Genomic DNA, 16,850 nt, shown 5'->3' with positions numbered 1-16,850 from the left:
CGACGCACAAAGCTTCGTTAGGAGATATGGCGATTTTAAGTAATCATTGTGTAATAACTCCCCAGTGCCTACAGCTGGGCAAACAAAATTTGCACCAAGTATACATCTATTTACTAGCTATCACTGAGTGGGTGTATACATTTCTGATACCCAAAATTAGCCCTGTTTTGGGAAGCTTTTCTCGAGCGAGTAATAATATCACAGGTGGTAGTAATAGGGTGGAGGGTGGGGGACGGTGGGTGGGCTTAATATAGGAGTATAAAATGAAGCAAGAAGACGATTGGAATCCAGAGGCCAAGTTTGGGCTCTCCATGGACCTCCATGGCCCTCAAAACACTTCAAATTGACCGAGAACACTATTGGCGAGCTCTCTGTGAAGTCCCAGCTCACTACACACCATTATCACAAGACAAGGGCATTCAATGGCACCAATCTCCTAATCATGGCTTTGACAGGGTCGGAAGAAAGCTGCCACAGAAACCAGACGTGCCAGTCCTGAAGGAAGTACAGTGTGGAATATGATAGAGTATTAGGCCAGCAATCCATTTCTGGTAAAAACGTAAGTTTGATTTTGTGTGTGTGGAAGCCTTGTTTTGTGAAATCTGGTCACATATGCTGAAAATTTGCTTCTGCGTAGACAAGCAAGGGATGGTAATATCCAAAAGTTTATCAAAGGAGGTGTCCATCCAGGTCATTAGCTTGCAATTCTGTAACAAATTTAAAGAGGCTGTAGGTCCAGGAGTCCTACAGACCTTTAGCACTTGTGCTTTAAAGTCTTAATAAATAAAAATAATGTAAGAAGTACAAAAGGGTCAAGATATACAAAGCCATAGATGGGCACAATACATTATTTCTGTTGGATTGTGCCTGTACGTTTTACACTGTAATATTGGCTCCATTAGAAGTGCTTAAAACAGTTTGTTTTTGTTGATCGCACCTGTAGATTTGAAATAGATTCATGCTATGTGAGCGAAAACAGACCCTATAGCTATAGGGTCTGTTTTCGCTTACAGGAAATAACTATAGTAAGGAATAGGGAATATATACCTGGTATGTAGGGAATAGCTGTATGTGGCTGTACAGTTCTGTGGTGTTACATAAAGATTTGTGCTGCAATTTTCCTTTCATTTTAGCCAGTAGCAAGACCTGAATGGCCCATAATTTGGCTTAATCCATCCCTACATGTTCCACTTTCATTCTGTAACAACCTCCCCTCTACCCCCACCTCATCCCTATCAGAGCTCTCCTGATACACTCAACTCCAAGTTAAAAACTAAACTTAGCTGTTGGCTGCCTGCACAGTGTTGAAACTTTTAAACAAGCAATAAGACTGGTTTTTAGGCCTGAGCTTAATATGTTCAAAACTTACCGATTATTCTTTCCAAAAAAAATTACCCCACCTATTATTCCAATTTTCGGCTTTTACCTAAACATGTATCTGCAGTATTTAAACTCACTACTGTTTAAAATTAGTTTAGCTATTGGCATAAAAAAGCATTCTATCTCTATCATCAGCCTTCTATACTCATTGCAGGCAGGCAGGCAGGCAGGCAGGCAGGCAGGCAGGCAGGCAGGCAGGCAGGCAGGCAGGCAGGCAGGCAGGCAGGCAGGCAGGCAGGCAGGCAGGCAGGCAGGCAGGCAGGCAGGCAGGCAGGCAGGCAGGCAGGCAGGCAGGCAGGCAGGCAGGCAGGCAGGCAGGCAGGCAGGCAGGCAGGCAGGCAGGCAGGCAGGCATGCAGACCAAAATTGGATATGACATTTTTTTAATTTTGGTGGTGCTCTGAAGTGTTTTCTTGCTTTAATGCTGGATTTGGTGATAGACTATCCCATAAAGGTGATTTTTTATCCAGTATGAATTTTAATAGGGAACAATTATAAGGGGGATTCTGGCAGACATCATTTATTTTATCTACTAAACAGTACAACTGTACTGATATATATATAAGTAGCAATGATACTAAAGTAGCAAAAAGTCTTCTCAGAATTGTGCATGCAAAAGTATTTGCACAATAATCCAAAGTCTTAGAAAACATCACAGAAGGATGTATAACATATTTACTCCTTTTTTCACAAAAGCCACCCAAAACTGCTATTCAGCACTTTAAAACATGCTAAACACCTCTGAACATAAATACCATTTTTTATTTCTGCATTATTTCCTAACTGCATGTGGTCTCACTATGATCAAAATTATTCACTTACAAAAGTACATATTTGTTACCCTTGTCAAAGAAACAAATGAGAGCAGAATCATATTAAACATAGTGTTGGTGTAAAGCAACTACCATACTTACCAACACCACCAGGGCACGATTGTATTTCAGATTTTCCTTTCATTGTACTTGGCCAACTGATTCTCCATGCATCGTCTATTTCTGCATAACATCCTCTGTAATCCGCTGTGGAAATTTGAAAAAATAATACTTAGTCACTGACCATTCTATCAGCATTGTGTAATAAGCAAACATGTATAATATACCCATCCAAAAACAGCTTCTAGCTGTAAAAAAAGTGCGCGTCCAAGTAAAGTAGAGTTAACTGCGACAAAAAGTAATGATATCATAATGTGGCCATGTGTGAGGTGTGCAAGTTGTAAAATTAATATTAGCTAATCAGATAATACAATATTAAGTGTTAATGAGAACTATGTGATGCTGCTAGTTTTTAAGTGTGTGAGCATCTTCATAAATGCCAAATAAATTTGATTCTCAATAAAGCAATGTGTATAGATTCTCTGATAGCAATAAATAGTTTGAGTTTGGCTGCCTTTCCTTTGTTCATAGCATTGCCGTACACAGGAAAGGCGGCCAAACTCAAACTATTTATTGCTATCAGAAAATCTATACACATTGCTTTATTGAGAATCAAATTTATGTGGCATTTATGAAGATGCTCACACTCTTAAAAAACTAGCAGCATCACATATGTCTCATTAACACTTTAACAATAATATTGTATTATCTGATTAGCTAATATTAATTTTACAACTTGCACACCTCACACATGGCCACATTATGATATCTAATCCAAAACAGCCAAGCTGTAAAAAAAAGAGTGCGGCCCTCAAAAAGGCTATTGTGAAAAAAGATGTGAAATCCAAGGTGGCGGCCAAGAAATGGCTGTGATGGTAGGTTAATGGTAAAAATTTTAATAACGACAATTCAGATGAAATTCACCTGAGTGGTCGTTATTAAAATTTTTACCATTAACCTACCATCACAGCCATTTCTTGGCCGCCACCTTGGATTTCACATCTTTTTTCACCATAGCCTTTTTGAGGGCCGCACTCCTTTTTTTACAGCTTGGCTGTTTTGGATTAGATTTCACTTCTTTTTGTGTTTGCATACCCCAAAGCCAGCCTATGGCCGGCTTTGAGGATTTTTAAACCCATCTTTTTTTCTTTACCATAGGAAGAAGAAAAGATGAAGCAGATGTACTTTAAATAATTCTGATTTTATCAGTAAAATTAATGTACAAATTATATATATAATACATATAATATTTATTACAGAACTCTCCACGGTGGTTTCTTTGTAACTGAACACTCTACAAGGTGACTTCTTCTAACTGCTCTCTCTACAGGGTGAATTGTTTGTAGCTGAACAATCTACAAGGTAACTTCTTCTTGTTGATCTCTCTACAGGGCGATTTGTTTGTAGTTGAACTATCTAAAAGGTAAATTCTTCTAGCTGATCTTTCTACAGGGTGATTTGTTTGTATCTGAATTCTGTACAGATGATTTGTTTGCAGCTGAGCTCTTTACAGAATGGTTTCTTTGTAGCTGAACTCTCCACAAGGTAACTTCTTCTAGCTGAACTCTCTACATGGTGGTTTGTTTGTAGCTGAACTCTCTACAAGGTGACTTCTTCTAGCTGGTCTTTCTACAGTGTGATTTGTTTGTAGCTGAACTATCTACAAGGTAACATCTTCTAGCTGATCTCTCTACAGGGTGATTCATTTGTAGCTGAACTATCTACAAGACAACTTCTTCTAGCTGATCTCTCTACAGGGTGATTTGTTTGTAGCTGAATTCTGTACAGGTGATTTGTTTGCAGCTGAGCTCTTTACAGAATGGTTTCTTTGTAGCTGACTCTCCACAAGCTAACTTCTTCTAGCTGAACTCTCTACATGGTGGTTTGTTTGTAGCTGAACTCTCTATAAGGTGACTTCTTCTAGCTGGTCTTTCTACAGTGTGATTTGTTTGTAGCTGAACTATCTACAAGGTAACATCTTCTAGCTGATTTCTCTACTGGGTGATTCATTTGTAACTGAACTATCTACAAGATAACTTCTTCTAGCTGATCTCTCTACAGGGTGATTTGTTTGTAGCTTGTAGTAGATTGATTTTCACGCATGCGCACATTTGTAACACGCGCCCACTCAGGCATTGTTCAGTTCAGTTGACGGTGTGCATTAAATTGTAGTTGTTCAAAATGATATCCATGTGAATCATTAAACTGTTGCGTTATTACATTTGGTGACGAGGACTATCGTATCCTACGCTACGTAATGGCTGTGTCCTTTGGAAAGTTGGAAGAATTTAACACTGCAAATGGCGACGATTGGGTGCAATACATTGAGCGCATGGAGCATTATTTCGTTGCAAATGATATTACAGACTCTACCAAGCAACGTTCAGTACTCATCAGCTCTATGGGAGCCAAGGCATATAAGGTCCTTCGTAATCTTGTCGCACCCAACAAGCCGACTGACGTTTCGTTCAAGAATTTGGTGAAGACAATGACAACTCATTTTTGCCCACCTCCGTCTGAGATTGCTCAACGATTCCGCTTTAATACCAGAGTAAGAGAATCGGATGAAACTGTCGCGGCCTATGTTGCTGAATCGCGATCCTTATCGGAGCACAGCAATTTCGGTGAAACGTTGGATCTTATGTTGCGCGACCGACTGGTGTGTGGCATCAATGAACCACAAGTTCAGAAGCGACTACTGGCTGAGGACAAGTTAACCTTCAAGAAGGCCTTTGAGGTTGCTTTAGCTTTCGAAGCAGCGACTAAAGATGCAAAGCAGCTTCAGGCTGCAACGGCACCCACCAGTGATACTACAGTTCCAGTGTATAAAAATGAGAAACTGCCACGATCATCTGTCAAGTGTTACCGATGTGGAAAGCCTAATCACAAAGCGCCAGATTGCTGGTTCAAGGAATCAGTTTGTAGTAACTGTCACAAGAAAGGGCATATAGCAGCAGTTTGTCGCAGCCGCAGCTTCTCACAACCAGTCGCTCCTACTACAGTAGGAAAACCAACAAATACCATAGTGGCTCAGACTCCTCTGTCAGAAGAATACCATTTGTTTGCTATCAACCAGAATTGTTCCAGTGCTCATCCTGCTCCCTTGACTACACCAATTACAGTAAATGGGAAAACAATATCAATGGAAATTGATACAGGCTCTGCAGTTTCCATCATATCGGAATCTAGTTACAAGGAAATTTTCCAAGCTAACTCGGAAAGCTGGCACACTACAGATGTCAAGTTGTGTACATACTCAGGGGAGCAGTTACCAGTTAAAGGGAAGGTCTCTTGCGAAGTGAGTTACAATAACTGCACACACAAATTGTCATTGATTGTGGTTGCTACTGACTGCCCAACCCTCTTGGGTCGAGACTGGTTGCAGTATATCCGGTTAGACTGGCCTTCAATTATCCCAGTCAACTCGGTACAAGAAAGTTCGTTACAACACCTATTACAGCCATTTTCTGAGCTTTTTACTGATGAGCAAGGTACCTTTAAGGGTGACAAGGTATCCATTCATGTGGATCCAACAGTTCCTCCTAAGTTCTGTAAAGCCCGCTCCATACCATATTCCATGCGAGAAAAGGTTGAAAATGAGTTGGCAAGGCTAGAAAACCTTGGTATCATAAAGCCAGTTAAAACTTCCAAGTGGGCTGCGCCAATTGTTCCAGTCTTAAAAACGGACAAAAAGTCTATCAGAATATGTGGCGATTATAAACTGACCGCCAATAAGGCTTCCACGCTTGAGCAGTATCCAATTCCTAAGGTAGAAGACCTGTTTTCCTCGCTAACGGGTGGTATCGCTTTTACAAAGCTAGATATGAGCCAAGCATATCAGCAGCTTGAATTAGATGAACAGTCCAAAGAAGTTGTGACCATTAACACCCACAAAGGGTTGTTTAGTTACCAGCGTTTGCCTTTCGGAGTGTCCTCTGCCCCAGGCATTCTTCAGAGGACAATGGAAACATTGTTGCAAGGAATTCCCAGAGTTTTGGTGTACTTGGATGATATCCTCGTCACCGGTACATCCACAGAGGAGCACATGTCTAACTTAAAGGTGGTGTTGTCAAGACTACAAGAGGCAGGTCTTCATCTACGCAAAGACAAATGTGAGTCCATGGTACCTGCTGTTCAATATCTAGGCCATGTCATTGATGCTAGTGGGTTGCATCCCTCTGCAGCCAAGCTTGAGGCTGTGAGAGATGCACCCACACCACAGAATGTCACAGAACTGAAGGCTTATCTGGGGTTATTAAGTTACTACAGTAAATTTTTACCCAACATGGCCACGACTTTAGCGCCCTTGTATCACTTGTTACGTAAAAATGTTAAATGGCAATGGTCACCGACACAAGCTAAAGCTTTTCAAAATTCCAAAGAGCTCTTAACCTCAGATAGCCTACTGGTCCACTACGATCCCAATAAAACATTGACTTTAATGTGTGATGCATCTCCTTATGGCGTTGGCGCTGTTTTATCCCAGATTGATGAAAAGGGAGTAGAAAAGCCAGTTGCTTATGCGTCAAGAACGCTATCTCGACCAGAACAAAACTACTCGCAACTCGAAAAAGAAGCTCTCGCTTTGATTTTCGGCACTAAACGTTTCCATAACTATTTGTATGGGCATAGTTTCACACTTTATACCGACCATAAGCCCCTGAAAAGTCTACTGAATGAATCTAAAGCTGTTCCCACGTTAGCTTCTGCTAGAATCCAGCGGTGGGCGTTGACTTTGGCGGCCTATCAGTACAACATTGTGTACAAGAAAGGTTCAGACATTGGAAATGCAGATGGGTTAAGCCGTTTACCCTTGCCATCACAACCACAGAATGTCCCAATTCCAAATGAACTAGTGTTACTAGTAGAACACTTGAACTGTGGCCCTGTTACGGCTACTCAGATTAAGACTATGACTCGCCGTGACAAAGAATTGTCAAGAGTACTTCATTTTGTTCAAAATGGTTGGCCAGAGTCAGTTGATCCAGCTCTGCGTCCATATGCATCCAAAAAACATGAGTTGTCGTCACTGGACGGTTGTGTTCTATGGGGTACTAGGGTAATTATTCCACCAGCAGGACGTAAGAGAATCTTAGATGATTTACATGAAGCACACCAAGGAGCATCACGAATGAAGGCAAGGGCAAGGATGGTGGTATGGTGGCCACAATTGGATAAAGCTATTGAAGATATAGTAAGAACCTGCTCAGCATGTCAGGCGAGTAAGCCTTTGCCACCATTGGCTCCACTTCATCCATGGTCAATTCCAGAGAAACCATGGTCCCGGCTTCACATGGACTATGCAGGGCCACTGCTTGACCACATGTTCCTGGTGGTTGTGGATGCTTTTTCTAAATGGTTGGAAGTTGTCCCTGTTAGAAATGCCACATCTAGAGTCACGATTGATAAGCTTAGAAGCATTTGTTCGATTCATGGGTTACCGGACACTATTGTCACTGATAATGCTACAGTTTTTACAAGTTCAGAGATGAAGCAGTTTTATTTGTCGAATGGAATCAAGCACATAACATCTGCACCATACCACCCAGCAAGCAATGGCCTGGCAGAGCGTGCTGTGCAGACTTTTAAATCCGCATTAAAGAAGTTTAAAGATGGCTCATTGGAGACAAAGATCCAACGTTTTCTTTTTGAATATCGAATAACACCGCACAGCACAACTGGAGTCCCACCTGCCAACCTACTGATGAATCGTCAATTGAAATCCAGATTAGACTTGGTTGTGCCAAATTTGTCTAAGCGCATCACAGACGTCCAAGACAGACAAAAGCAGCAGCATGACCAGCATGCCAAGTCTCGACCTTTCAATGTGGGAGACAAAGTCTTTGTTCACATCTACAGTGGTCCTATTACATGGATATCTGGGGAAATTGTGCAGGTTACGGGTCCTGTTTCCTACAAGGTCCGTCTTGATTGTGATGGTACTATATGTCGTAAACATCAAGATCAGCTACGGAAATGTCATTTTGATGAAGATTCTGACTCTGTATCTGCCGCCACTAGTACTAGTGTGCACCCTTCTGTTGATGACTTCAACTTTCCAGCACCTTTAGCACTTGAGGACAGTAATGCAAACTCCTCCGTTGTTAGCCAAGAAGCACAACCATTACGTACATCATCTAGAGTCAGAAGACCTCCAGACAGACTGAACTTATAACTATTATCTGTATTCATTACAAGCATTATTGTTGTAAGTTTTTTTTTTTCTCCCTAGTTTTATTTTTGAGGGGAGGATTGTAGTAGATTGATTTTCACGCATGCGCACATTTGTAACACGCGCCCATTCAGGCATTGTTCAGTTCAGTTGACGGTGTGCATTAAATTGTAGTTGTTCAAAATGATATCCATGTGAATCATTAAACTGTTGCGTTATTACATAGCTGAATTCTGTACAGGTGATTTGTTTGCAGCTGAACTCTTTACAGAATAGTTTCTTTGTAGCTGAAATCTCTACAAGGTAACTCCTTCTAACTGATCTTTCTACAGGGCAATTTGTTTGTGGCTGAATTTTCTACAGGATAATTTCTTTGCAGCTGAACTCTCTGCATGGTGGTTTCTTTGTAACTGAACTCTACAAAGTAACATCTTCTAGCTGATCTTTCTACACGGTGATTTGTTTGTAGCTGAATTCTGTATAGGTGATTTGTTTGTAGCTGAACTCTCTACAAGGTAACTTCTTCTAGCTGATGTCTCTACAAGGTCACTAGTTTATAGATGAACTTTCTACATGGTGGTTTCTTTGTAACCGAACTCTCTACAAGGTGACTTCTTCTAGTTGATCTTTCTACAGGGTGATTTGTTTGTAGCTGAACTTTCTACAAGGAAATTTGTTTGTAGCTGAAATATCTATAAGGTGATTTGTATGTAGCTAATCTCTCTGCTGATTGATTTGTTTTAGCTGAACTCTGATTTGTTTTTAGCTTATCTCTGTACAGGTTGATTTGTGCTTAACTGATCGCTCTACAAGCTGATTTGTTTGTAGCTGATCACTCTGCAGGTTGATTTGTTTCTAGATGATCTCTCTACAGGTTGATTTGTTTGTTGCTGATCGCTCTAAAGGTTGATTTGTTTTTAGCTGAACTCTCTGCAAAATGTTTTGTTTGTAGTTGATCTCTCTACAAGGTGATTTTTTGTAGCTGATCTCTCTTCAGGGTGATTTGTTTCTAGCTGACATCTCTACAGGGTGATTTTTTGTAGCTGACCTCTCTTCAGGGTAATTTGTTTCTAGCTGATTGCTCTACAGGTTGGTTTGTTAGTAGCTGAACTCTCTACACGGTGATTTGCTTGTAGCTGAACTCCTTACATTGTGTCTAGTTTCTAGCTGATCTCTCTACAGGGTGATTTGTTTGTAGTTGATCTCTCTACAAGTTGTATTGTGTGTAGCTGATCTCTCTGCAGGTTGATTTGTTTGTAGCCGATAAGGTAATTTGTTTGTAGCTGAACTTTCTAAAAGGTGATTTGTTTGTAGCTGATCTCTCTGCAGGTTGATTTGTTTTAGCTGAACTCTCTACAGGGTGATTTATTTGTAGCTGAACTCCTTACATTGTGTGTAGTTTCTAGCTGATCTCTCTAAAGGGCGATTTGTTTGTAGCTGATCTCTCTACAAGTTGATTTGTGTGTAGCTGATCTCTCTGCAGGTTGATTTGTTTTAGCTGAACTCTCTACAGGGTGATTGCTTGTAGCTGAACTCCTTACATTGTGTCTAGTTTCTAGCTGATGTCTCTACAGGGTGATGTTTTGTAGCTGAACTCTCTACAGGGTGATTTGTTTCTAGCTTATCTCTCTACAGGTAGATTTGTGTTGATTTGTTCATTGCTGATCGCTCTAAAGGTTGATTTGTTGCAGCTGAACACCCTGCAAAGTGTTTTGTTTGTAGCTGATCACTTTAAAGGGTAATTTGTTTGTAGGTGAACTCTCTCCACAGTGACTTGTGTTTAGCTGAATTCTGTGTAACTGAATTCTCTAGAGAGTGACTTAATTGTAGCTGAATTCTCTATACAGTGCATGACTTGTTTATAGCTGAACTTTCTTCAGTGTGACTTGTAATGTTCTGAATCTCTATAGTGATATATTTGCTTAACTCTCCGCATGGTGACTGTCTTCTTGCTGAACTGTCTATAAGATTAACTGTTTGCAGCTGAACTCCCTACAGAATAACTTGTGATGTAATAAAATTCTATAATGGAATAAATAAATTAGCCGAATGCTCTATTAGGGTGACTGTTCTATTAGAGTATCTCGATCTCGCATTTGCTACACGGAGTTGGCTTTCGAATCATAACTCAGTGGTTTGTAATCCGATTCTTCTGTACTACTGCAAGGACTTTCTATGAAGATTATTCCAGCTATACACCGATTTTCAGCTGATTGCTCTAAGCGGTTTTCCTAGTAGGCGTGAAAACTAATACATTTTTATTCATAAAAATCGATCGCGTAATTGTGACACAGGTTGGGTTTTGTGTCATATCTCCGTGGTCTTTATCTCGATTCCTCCAAAAGGCACCCCTACAATGGTTACTCCATCTACATAGCAATTTTCAACTCATTATTATTATCATGTACCACGGTAGTGGTACATAATAGGGATCAGGCAGAAATTTTTCAAAACACTCTAATAGAACGCACGCCAAAAGCAGCCTTCCGGGCTTTAGATTTTATTTCTAAAACATTCTAGACCTTTCTTTTGTGTTTACAACACTAGCCAACAAGTATTAAAAGTAAGGGAAATGGTTTTAGATGTTTTTTAAAATTTTGAAAATGGTTAGATTCTCCATCTTCTTCTTTCTTTCTTCTTTCTTTCTTGTTTCGCGCGCCTACAGCTCGTAGGAAGTAGATATCAGCCCTAAAAACGTATGGCATATTTAAAAAACATTCGTACCCAGGTCTGTGTGGTATTAAAATCTTCCCTCTCTAATGCGATTGCGAGATATAGAGCAAGAATCACTCTTCGAGACGTCATTCGATCGAGAAGCCATACAGATGATAATATAGAATTGTTTAAAATTCCATTGCTTTAGCTCACAGGACTAAAATGCATCAAGTTGTATCACACTAAACATTAAACATAACTATTGTTCACTGAAACTCGGGTTTTATACTTCCTTCATTACGAGACAGTGAAGGGGGTGTGGCCCGCACCTCGTCACTTAAACTATTACTGTACGCCTTTCGTGTATACTTTCTATTATATTCTTCAGCTGTTTACCAGCTAAGAGTCGACATAACAAGGCTTGTAAGCTATTGGAACACACTGGTAAATTTCGAATTGAAAAGGGGTGTGTCCCTTCCGTACGCAATTGAAAAATAAAAAGCGGGATACTCCGTATACTCAGCACTTTAATTGGGGTCGACCACGTTTTGTCAAGCGTGTGTTTTACTCGTGTTGAGATTTCGCACCGCTTCGTTGCAGTAAACGGTCACACTAGTGGATTTATCTACTCATCAAAGGAAAGTGGTATTGTTTACTGTATTGTTAACTGTATTGTTAACTAATTGTTTATTAAACTTATTTATGTAATTGTTTATTGCCAGTTGATATTACAATGGGTTTCTTTATTAAACAATCATGTACTGTTGAACGTATATTTAAGAAGTACGGGGAAGTAGTCCATGTGCAATGGCGGATCCAGGATGGGGCATTTGGGGCAAATGCCCCCCCCCCCCCCCCCATCTTGTGGAGAAGCCAGCCACACTTCTTATTAAAATAGGTACTAAACGTTGTCAGGCCAAGATCAGTTTATCAACTCATGAAAATATGCACATTTCACTAGCATTTATTACAAATTCACCTGAAACCAAAGCAAACTAGCTGTAAAATAGTCATCCAGCACCTTCGTTCGTACTAAGCGCCTCTAAAAATAATTATCGTGTTGCTGTTGTTTGAGACATTCTGAGCCTTTAAAGCAGCTTTTAAGGCTTCGCAACCATCTGAAAAGGCCAAAATAGCAAAAATCAGCAGTGAGACACTACTAAGAGGTGATTATTTGCTGCTTCAAAAATGCAGCACTGAACTAGAGAATATGGCTCTCCCCAACGACCTACAATTGTGCCCCTCCTCTTTCCAGCTCCTGGATCCGCCCCTGATGTGCATGGACATGAAAAAAATCATGAAACTAGTGGGGCAAAAAAATTATTAATTTTCAACAAGTAGAATAGGGATCAAAGATTTGATTTTGAAAAAAACTGCGTAAACAAGAAGTAATAGGGATGATAATCCACAAAATTCTATGCATCATCAGTTCAAAGCAAGTTATTTGAATAGTGTACACTCAATTTGCGATTCCTATTTCAACTTGTGGTTAAATTTTGTTAAAATGTTGAAATAGGAATCGCAAATTGAGTGTACACTATTCAAATAACTTGCTTTGAACTGATGATGCATAGAATTTTGTGGATTATCATCCCTATTACTTCTTGTTTACGCAGTTTTTTTCAAAATCAAATCTTTGATCCCTATTCTACTTGTTGAAAATTAATAATTTTTTTGCCCCACTAGTTATTATTAATACTTTACAGAACTGTACAGATCAATAAACAAAATTAAACAATATTTAAGAGTTTGTAACAATTAAATTACAGAACTGAAGGTCTACCAGAGTCTTGCACTGGTAGCCATAATTAATTACTTACACATTACAATAAGCTATATAACTACAAATAATAATTACAGGGGGTAGCTATAAAGAGTACAAGTTAAAGAATAAAATAGTTTGTAGGAGCTGGAATGTTTAAACATTTGGAACAGGGGCAACGGAAATAAAAGTACATAGGTTATTACTGTCAAAATTGTTAACAAAATGATTCCAAAAATAATTCTTGAGTTTGAATTTGATAGTTAGGAGGGTTTGGGATAAGTCAATTAATGGTAAGCTGTTCCACAATCTGGGAATACGGTAGAAGTAGGAATTCATTACACTGTTTTTAGATGCTATCATGTGTCTAAGTTTGTAACCTGCTGATCTTGTGGGTCCAGAGATAAATTCTACAAAGTTTAATATGTTGAACTTTTCAGATGGAAATTTTACTGATTTTATAAAATACCTTGATGTCAGCTAAATCGTAAATATACATCAGTGGAAGAAGTTTCAGTCTCAAAAGCCTTTCTTTGTAGTTACTGGTGTAGTCATTAAGATTATCATTCCATGAAGCGGTTTACCCTGTAGGCGTGACAACAAATCGATCTTGTTTTACGCGAATAATCGGTCATAACTCTTGAACCATTCATCGGATTTATACCAAATTTGATGCTAGGATTCACCGTTGGACTCCCTTTCTGTGTGCCAAATTTCAAGGCGATCGGAGTACGCGTTTGCTTGTTATAGCATTTTTTGTAAGTGTGCGAAAAGACGAAGAAGAATAAGAAAAAAAAACGAAGGAAAAAAAAACGAAACTTTGGCAGCTCGTATCTCGGAAATGGCTTGAGCGATTTCCTTCAAATTTGGAATGTAGACTCCCTTGGCTGGCGGGCAACTGTGTAGCAAATTTGGTTCCAATCAGATAAGTAATCACCGAGATACAAAGGTGTGAAAATGACGTTTTCGTTCTTCCTGTCAATATACTCACGGGTGTGGCGCGCCGGCTTCTTGGGCCGCACGACACACTACCGTGTGTCTTGATGAAGATTATTGAAGACAGACTTGTAAATGTATTTTATTGCATTTAATTCAATATTTGATAATGATATTGTAATACTCTAATAGAGTGCACATTTTTTGAGGACTTCTAATAGAACATACATAAAATGTTCTAGAACAATCTAGAACTTCTGTTGGCAGATCTATGAAATTACAAACATTTTATTATAAGCAGATTTCAACTAGAAATTTCATTTTTAGAGCAGAAATTAAGTGAGGTGGTTAGCCAAGGTAGCAGTGGTTCAGTGGTTAGGATGCAGGTGTTAGATATGGAGGTCCCTGGTTCGAACTCTGGTAAGTTTTTTTCAACATTTTGCACACCTTTTTTACCCTGCGGTGACTGCTCTATTAGAGTATCTCAATCCCGTGATTTTACACTTGCTTGGTTTTTGCTGTATAACTTTGTTGCTGTAACTCTATTGCTATTCAAATTATCAAAAGGCACTGCTACGATGATCAGCCTATCTACACACCAATTTTCAAAAACTATACTTAGTTTACCCTGTAGCCGGGACAGAAGCTTGATTTTTTTTATGTGAATAAATGCTCATAACTCTTTGAATATTCCTCAGATTCACAACAAACTTGGTATGTAAATCCACCATTACACGCTCTTGATTTTTGCCAAAGATCAAGGCAATCGAGTTACACATTTGCATTGTATAGCAATTTTTACAAAGTGTGCAAAAAGAAAGTGAAGCCCCTGTAGTCCCCCCCCATACGGCATAAGAAGGAAAAAACAAATAAATTAACATGCTAACTTGAGCACATACAAACATACCACGACACATTACTGCATGCCTTCCTACACAAACCACCCTTCCACCGCACCAAGCTCTATAACATTACTGCATGCGACCACGACATATTACAACAGCACTTCACTTTACAGACCAGTTATACAGACATACATACATAATACATACAATTCTTTGGTCTACTGAGGTATTATACACCAGCCCAAATAGGCAATGTGTATATGCGTTATCACTGTCACAGCAAAGCTTACATAATACATCCAGTATTACTTCATCAACCCAGTAGCAGCAACATTCAGCAACCACATTGCAAACATACAATTGTAACAAGTATTAGCACATTCAGTTGTAACACATTAAATTTAATGACAGTTAGCATTTATTGTAAGCATGCTCTCTCATACTGATGTAAAATTAATATTGATTTTATCATTTAAATCTGTCACTATTATTATGATAAAGCAAGTACAAGGAAAAATTAGAAATTTTACAGTTCATACCTGCAGCTATAGTAGTGGACAGTTAGTTCATATACTTGAGTCATGTAAGTACAACCTGTCAATCGTACAAGTATGACTGAAGTAGATATTAAATGTCAACTAGTATAGCTGCAGGTGTAGATGGCCTTATATGCTTCGCTTTATAATTTTGGGAAAATCACCCATATGGATGCATTATTGCATTCAACATGTAAAATACTTCATGATGAAGTAATAGGCCTCTTGGTGTACTTTCTCCACTATCACATAGGTATTGATTAGTGTTAATGCGTAGCATGAGTTTAGTGCTTTATTTCCATAGCATAAATGCAGAGGTGCTTCATGTATTGTCCTCATTTGCAACACTGTAGTATGGGAAGAACATAGGTGAAACTAAAGCAGAATGAATGGCCACTTTGCATTATAGTCAGGGTGCCATAATTTCCATAGTAACTGGATTGATTGCAGAGTCACTTCTTAAAGTTTCAATACTGTATAACAGGTAGATATACCGGTAGCTGAAAAAGAAGCAGAATGGCTACTGCACTTTGTGCTTCAGTTGTTAATAGTTGGTGCACACATTCAGTTGCACAATTATAATATGACTACATGGTACCATTCTTCCTTTTGAAGTGGTAGGTGATGCCATGTTATAAAGTTAACAGAAATTTCACACTTGAATAGGGATCATACATGTGACCAAATTTTGGGATATCACCCATATTGTTATTAGTATTTGGTATAGGAAAACATCATGACATGATCATACTGACCACACAATAGTGGAGAATACTAAGTTACCAAGTTCATCAGTTCTGCATTTATGCTATGGAAATAAAGCACTAAAATCATGCCATGCATTAACAATAATCAATATCTATGTGATAGTGGAGAAAGTAATGGAACACAATTAAGGTACTGTATGTTCATGAAGCAAGCATTGTATCTGCTATGGTTGATAAAGAGGCTGAAGCGGTAAGGAAAGCAAGCCCGTACGTAGCCTTATCCTAGTTGTTGGCTGGAGGCATCAGGTAGGCGGTTACTGTAGCAGTAAAATATTCAGTTAAATATTTTTTGAAGAGTTTTTGAGTCACTCTGAAGGGAATTATGGGCTTAGTTATGCCTAACCAATATTTCCAACGTGTCATGGAGGAAAGGCGAAGCTGGTTTTAAACCTCACTGACCACACAGTACTGCTGTACAGTATGCATTACATTTACTATTTGGCATAGAAAAACTTCTATAGCATAATGTTAGCATGATTATCATTATTATAACTGCCCCTCATCTATAAGGTGTAAATTATACCAATAGAACAAAAGAACATTGATCAATTCATTGAAAACCTATAATAATAGTACCTACGTACATACATTGGACAATTAGGTTGACACTACTGGTAACAGTGTTTAGTAGATTACTAACTGAACATTCATAACTTCCACTATCATCTCTATATGATCCTGTTATGATCAACTCAACAGTGACCCTAGTTACATTCCCTTCAGTAGTGGACATCGATGAATTTCTAATTGTTGTCCTACTACTAATTGCTCCATCAACTTTTCTCCATTCAACTTGAGGAGGTGGATAACCATCACCAATACATGTTAGTGTGACATTTAATCCTTCCTGTACTGTTCTCCCTTCTAATGGTTTAGCAAGTTCAGCAGCATCTGTAATAACATGACATGATCATAATGACCACACA

At 39.0% G+C, this 16,850-nt stretch overlaps 1 protein-coding gene across 1 annotated transcript in view; it reads right to left on the bottom strand.

Annotated features, from left to right (window-relative positions):
- The window catches only part of LOC136263706 (uncharacterized), a 107,060-nt gene that overhangs the window by 18,349 nt on the left and 71,861 nt on the right, over positions 1-16,850 (bottom strand). The window contains exons 7-8 of the mRNA XM_066058368.1: positions 16,513-16,815; positions 2,294-2,398 (exon numbers count right to left, since the gene is read on the bottom strand). Coding sequence (XP_065914440.1) covers positions 2,294-2,398; positions 16,513-16,815 — 408 coding nt within the window. The remainder of the gene's footprint in view (positions 1-2,293; positions 2,399-16,512; positions 16,816-16,850) is intronic.

This window comes from Dysidea avara, chromosome 1 (assembly GCF_963678975.1).
Source record: "Dysidea avara chromosome 1, odDysAvar1.4, whole genome shotgun sequence".
NCBI classification, from domain to species: Eukaryota; Metazoa; Porifera; class Demospongiae; order Dictyoceratida; family Dysideidae; genus Dysidea; species Dysidea avara.
Note: the sequence above shows the minus strand (reverse complement) of the source record. Positions and strands in the feature narration are given on the sequence as shown.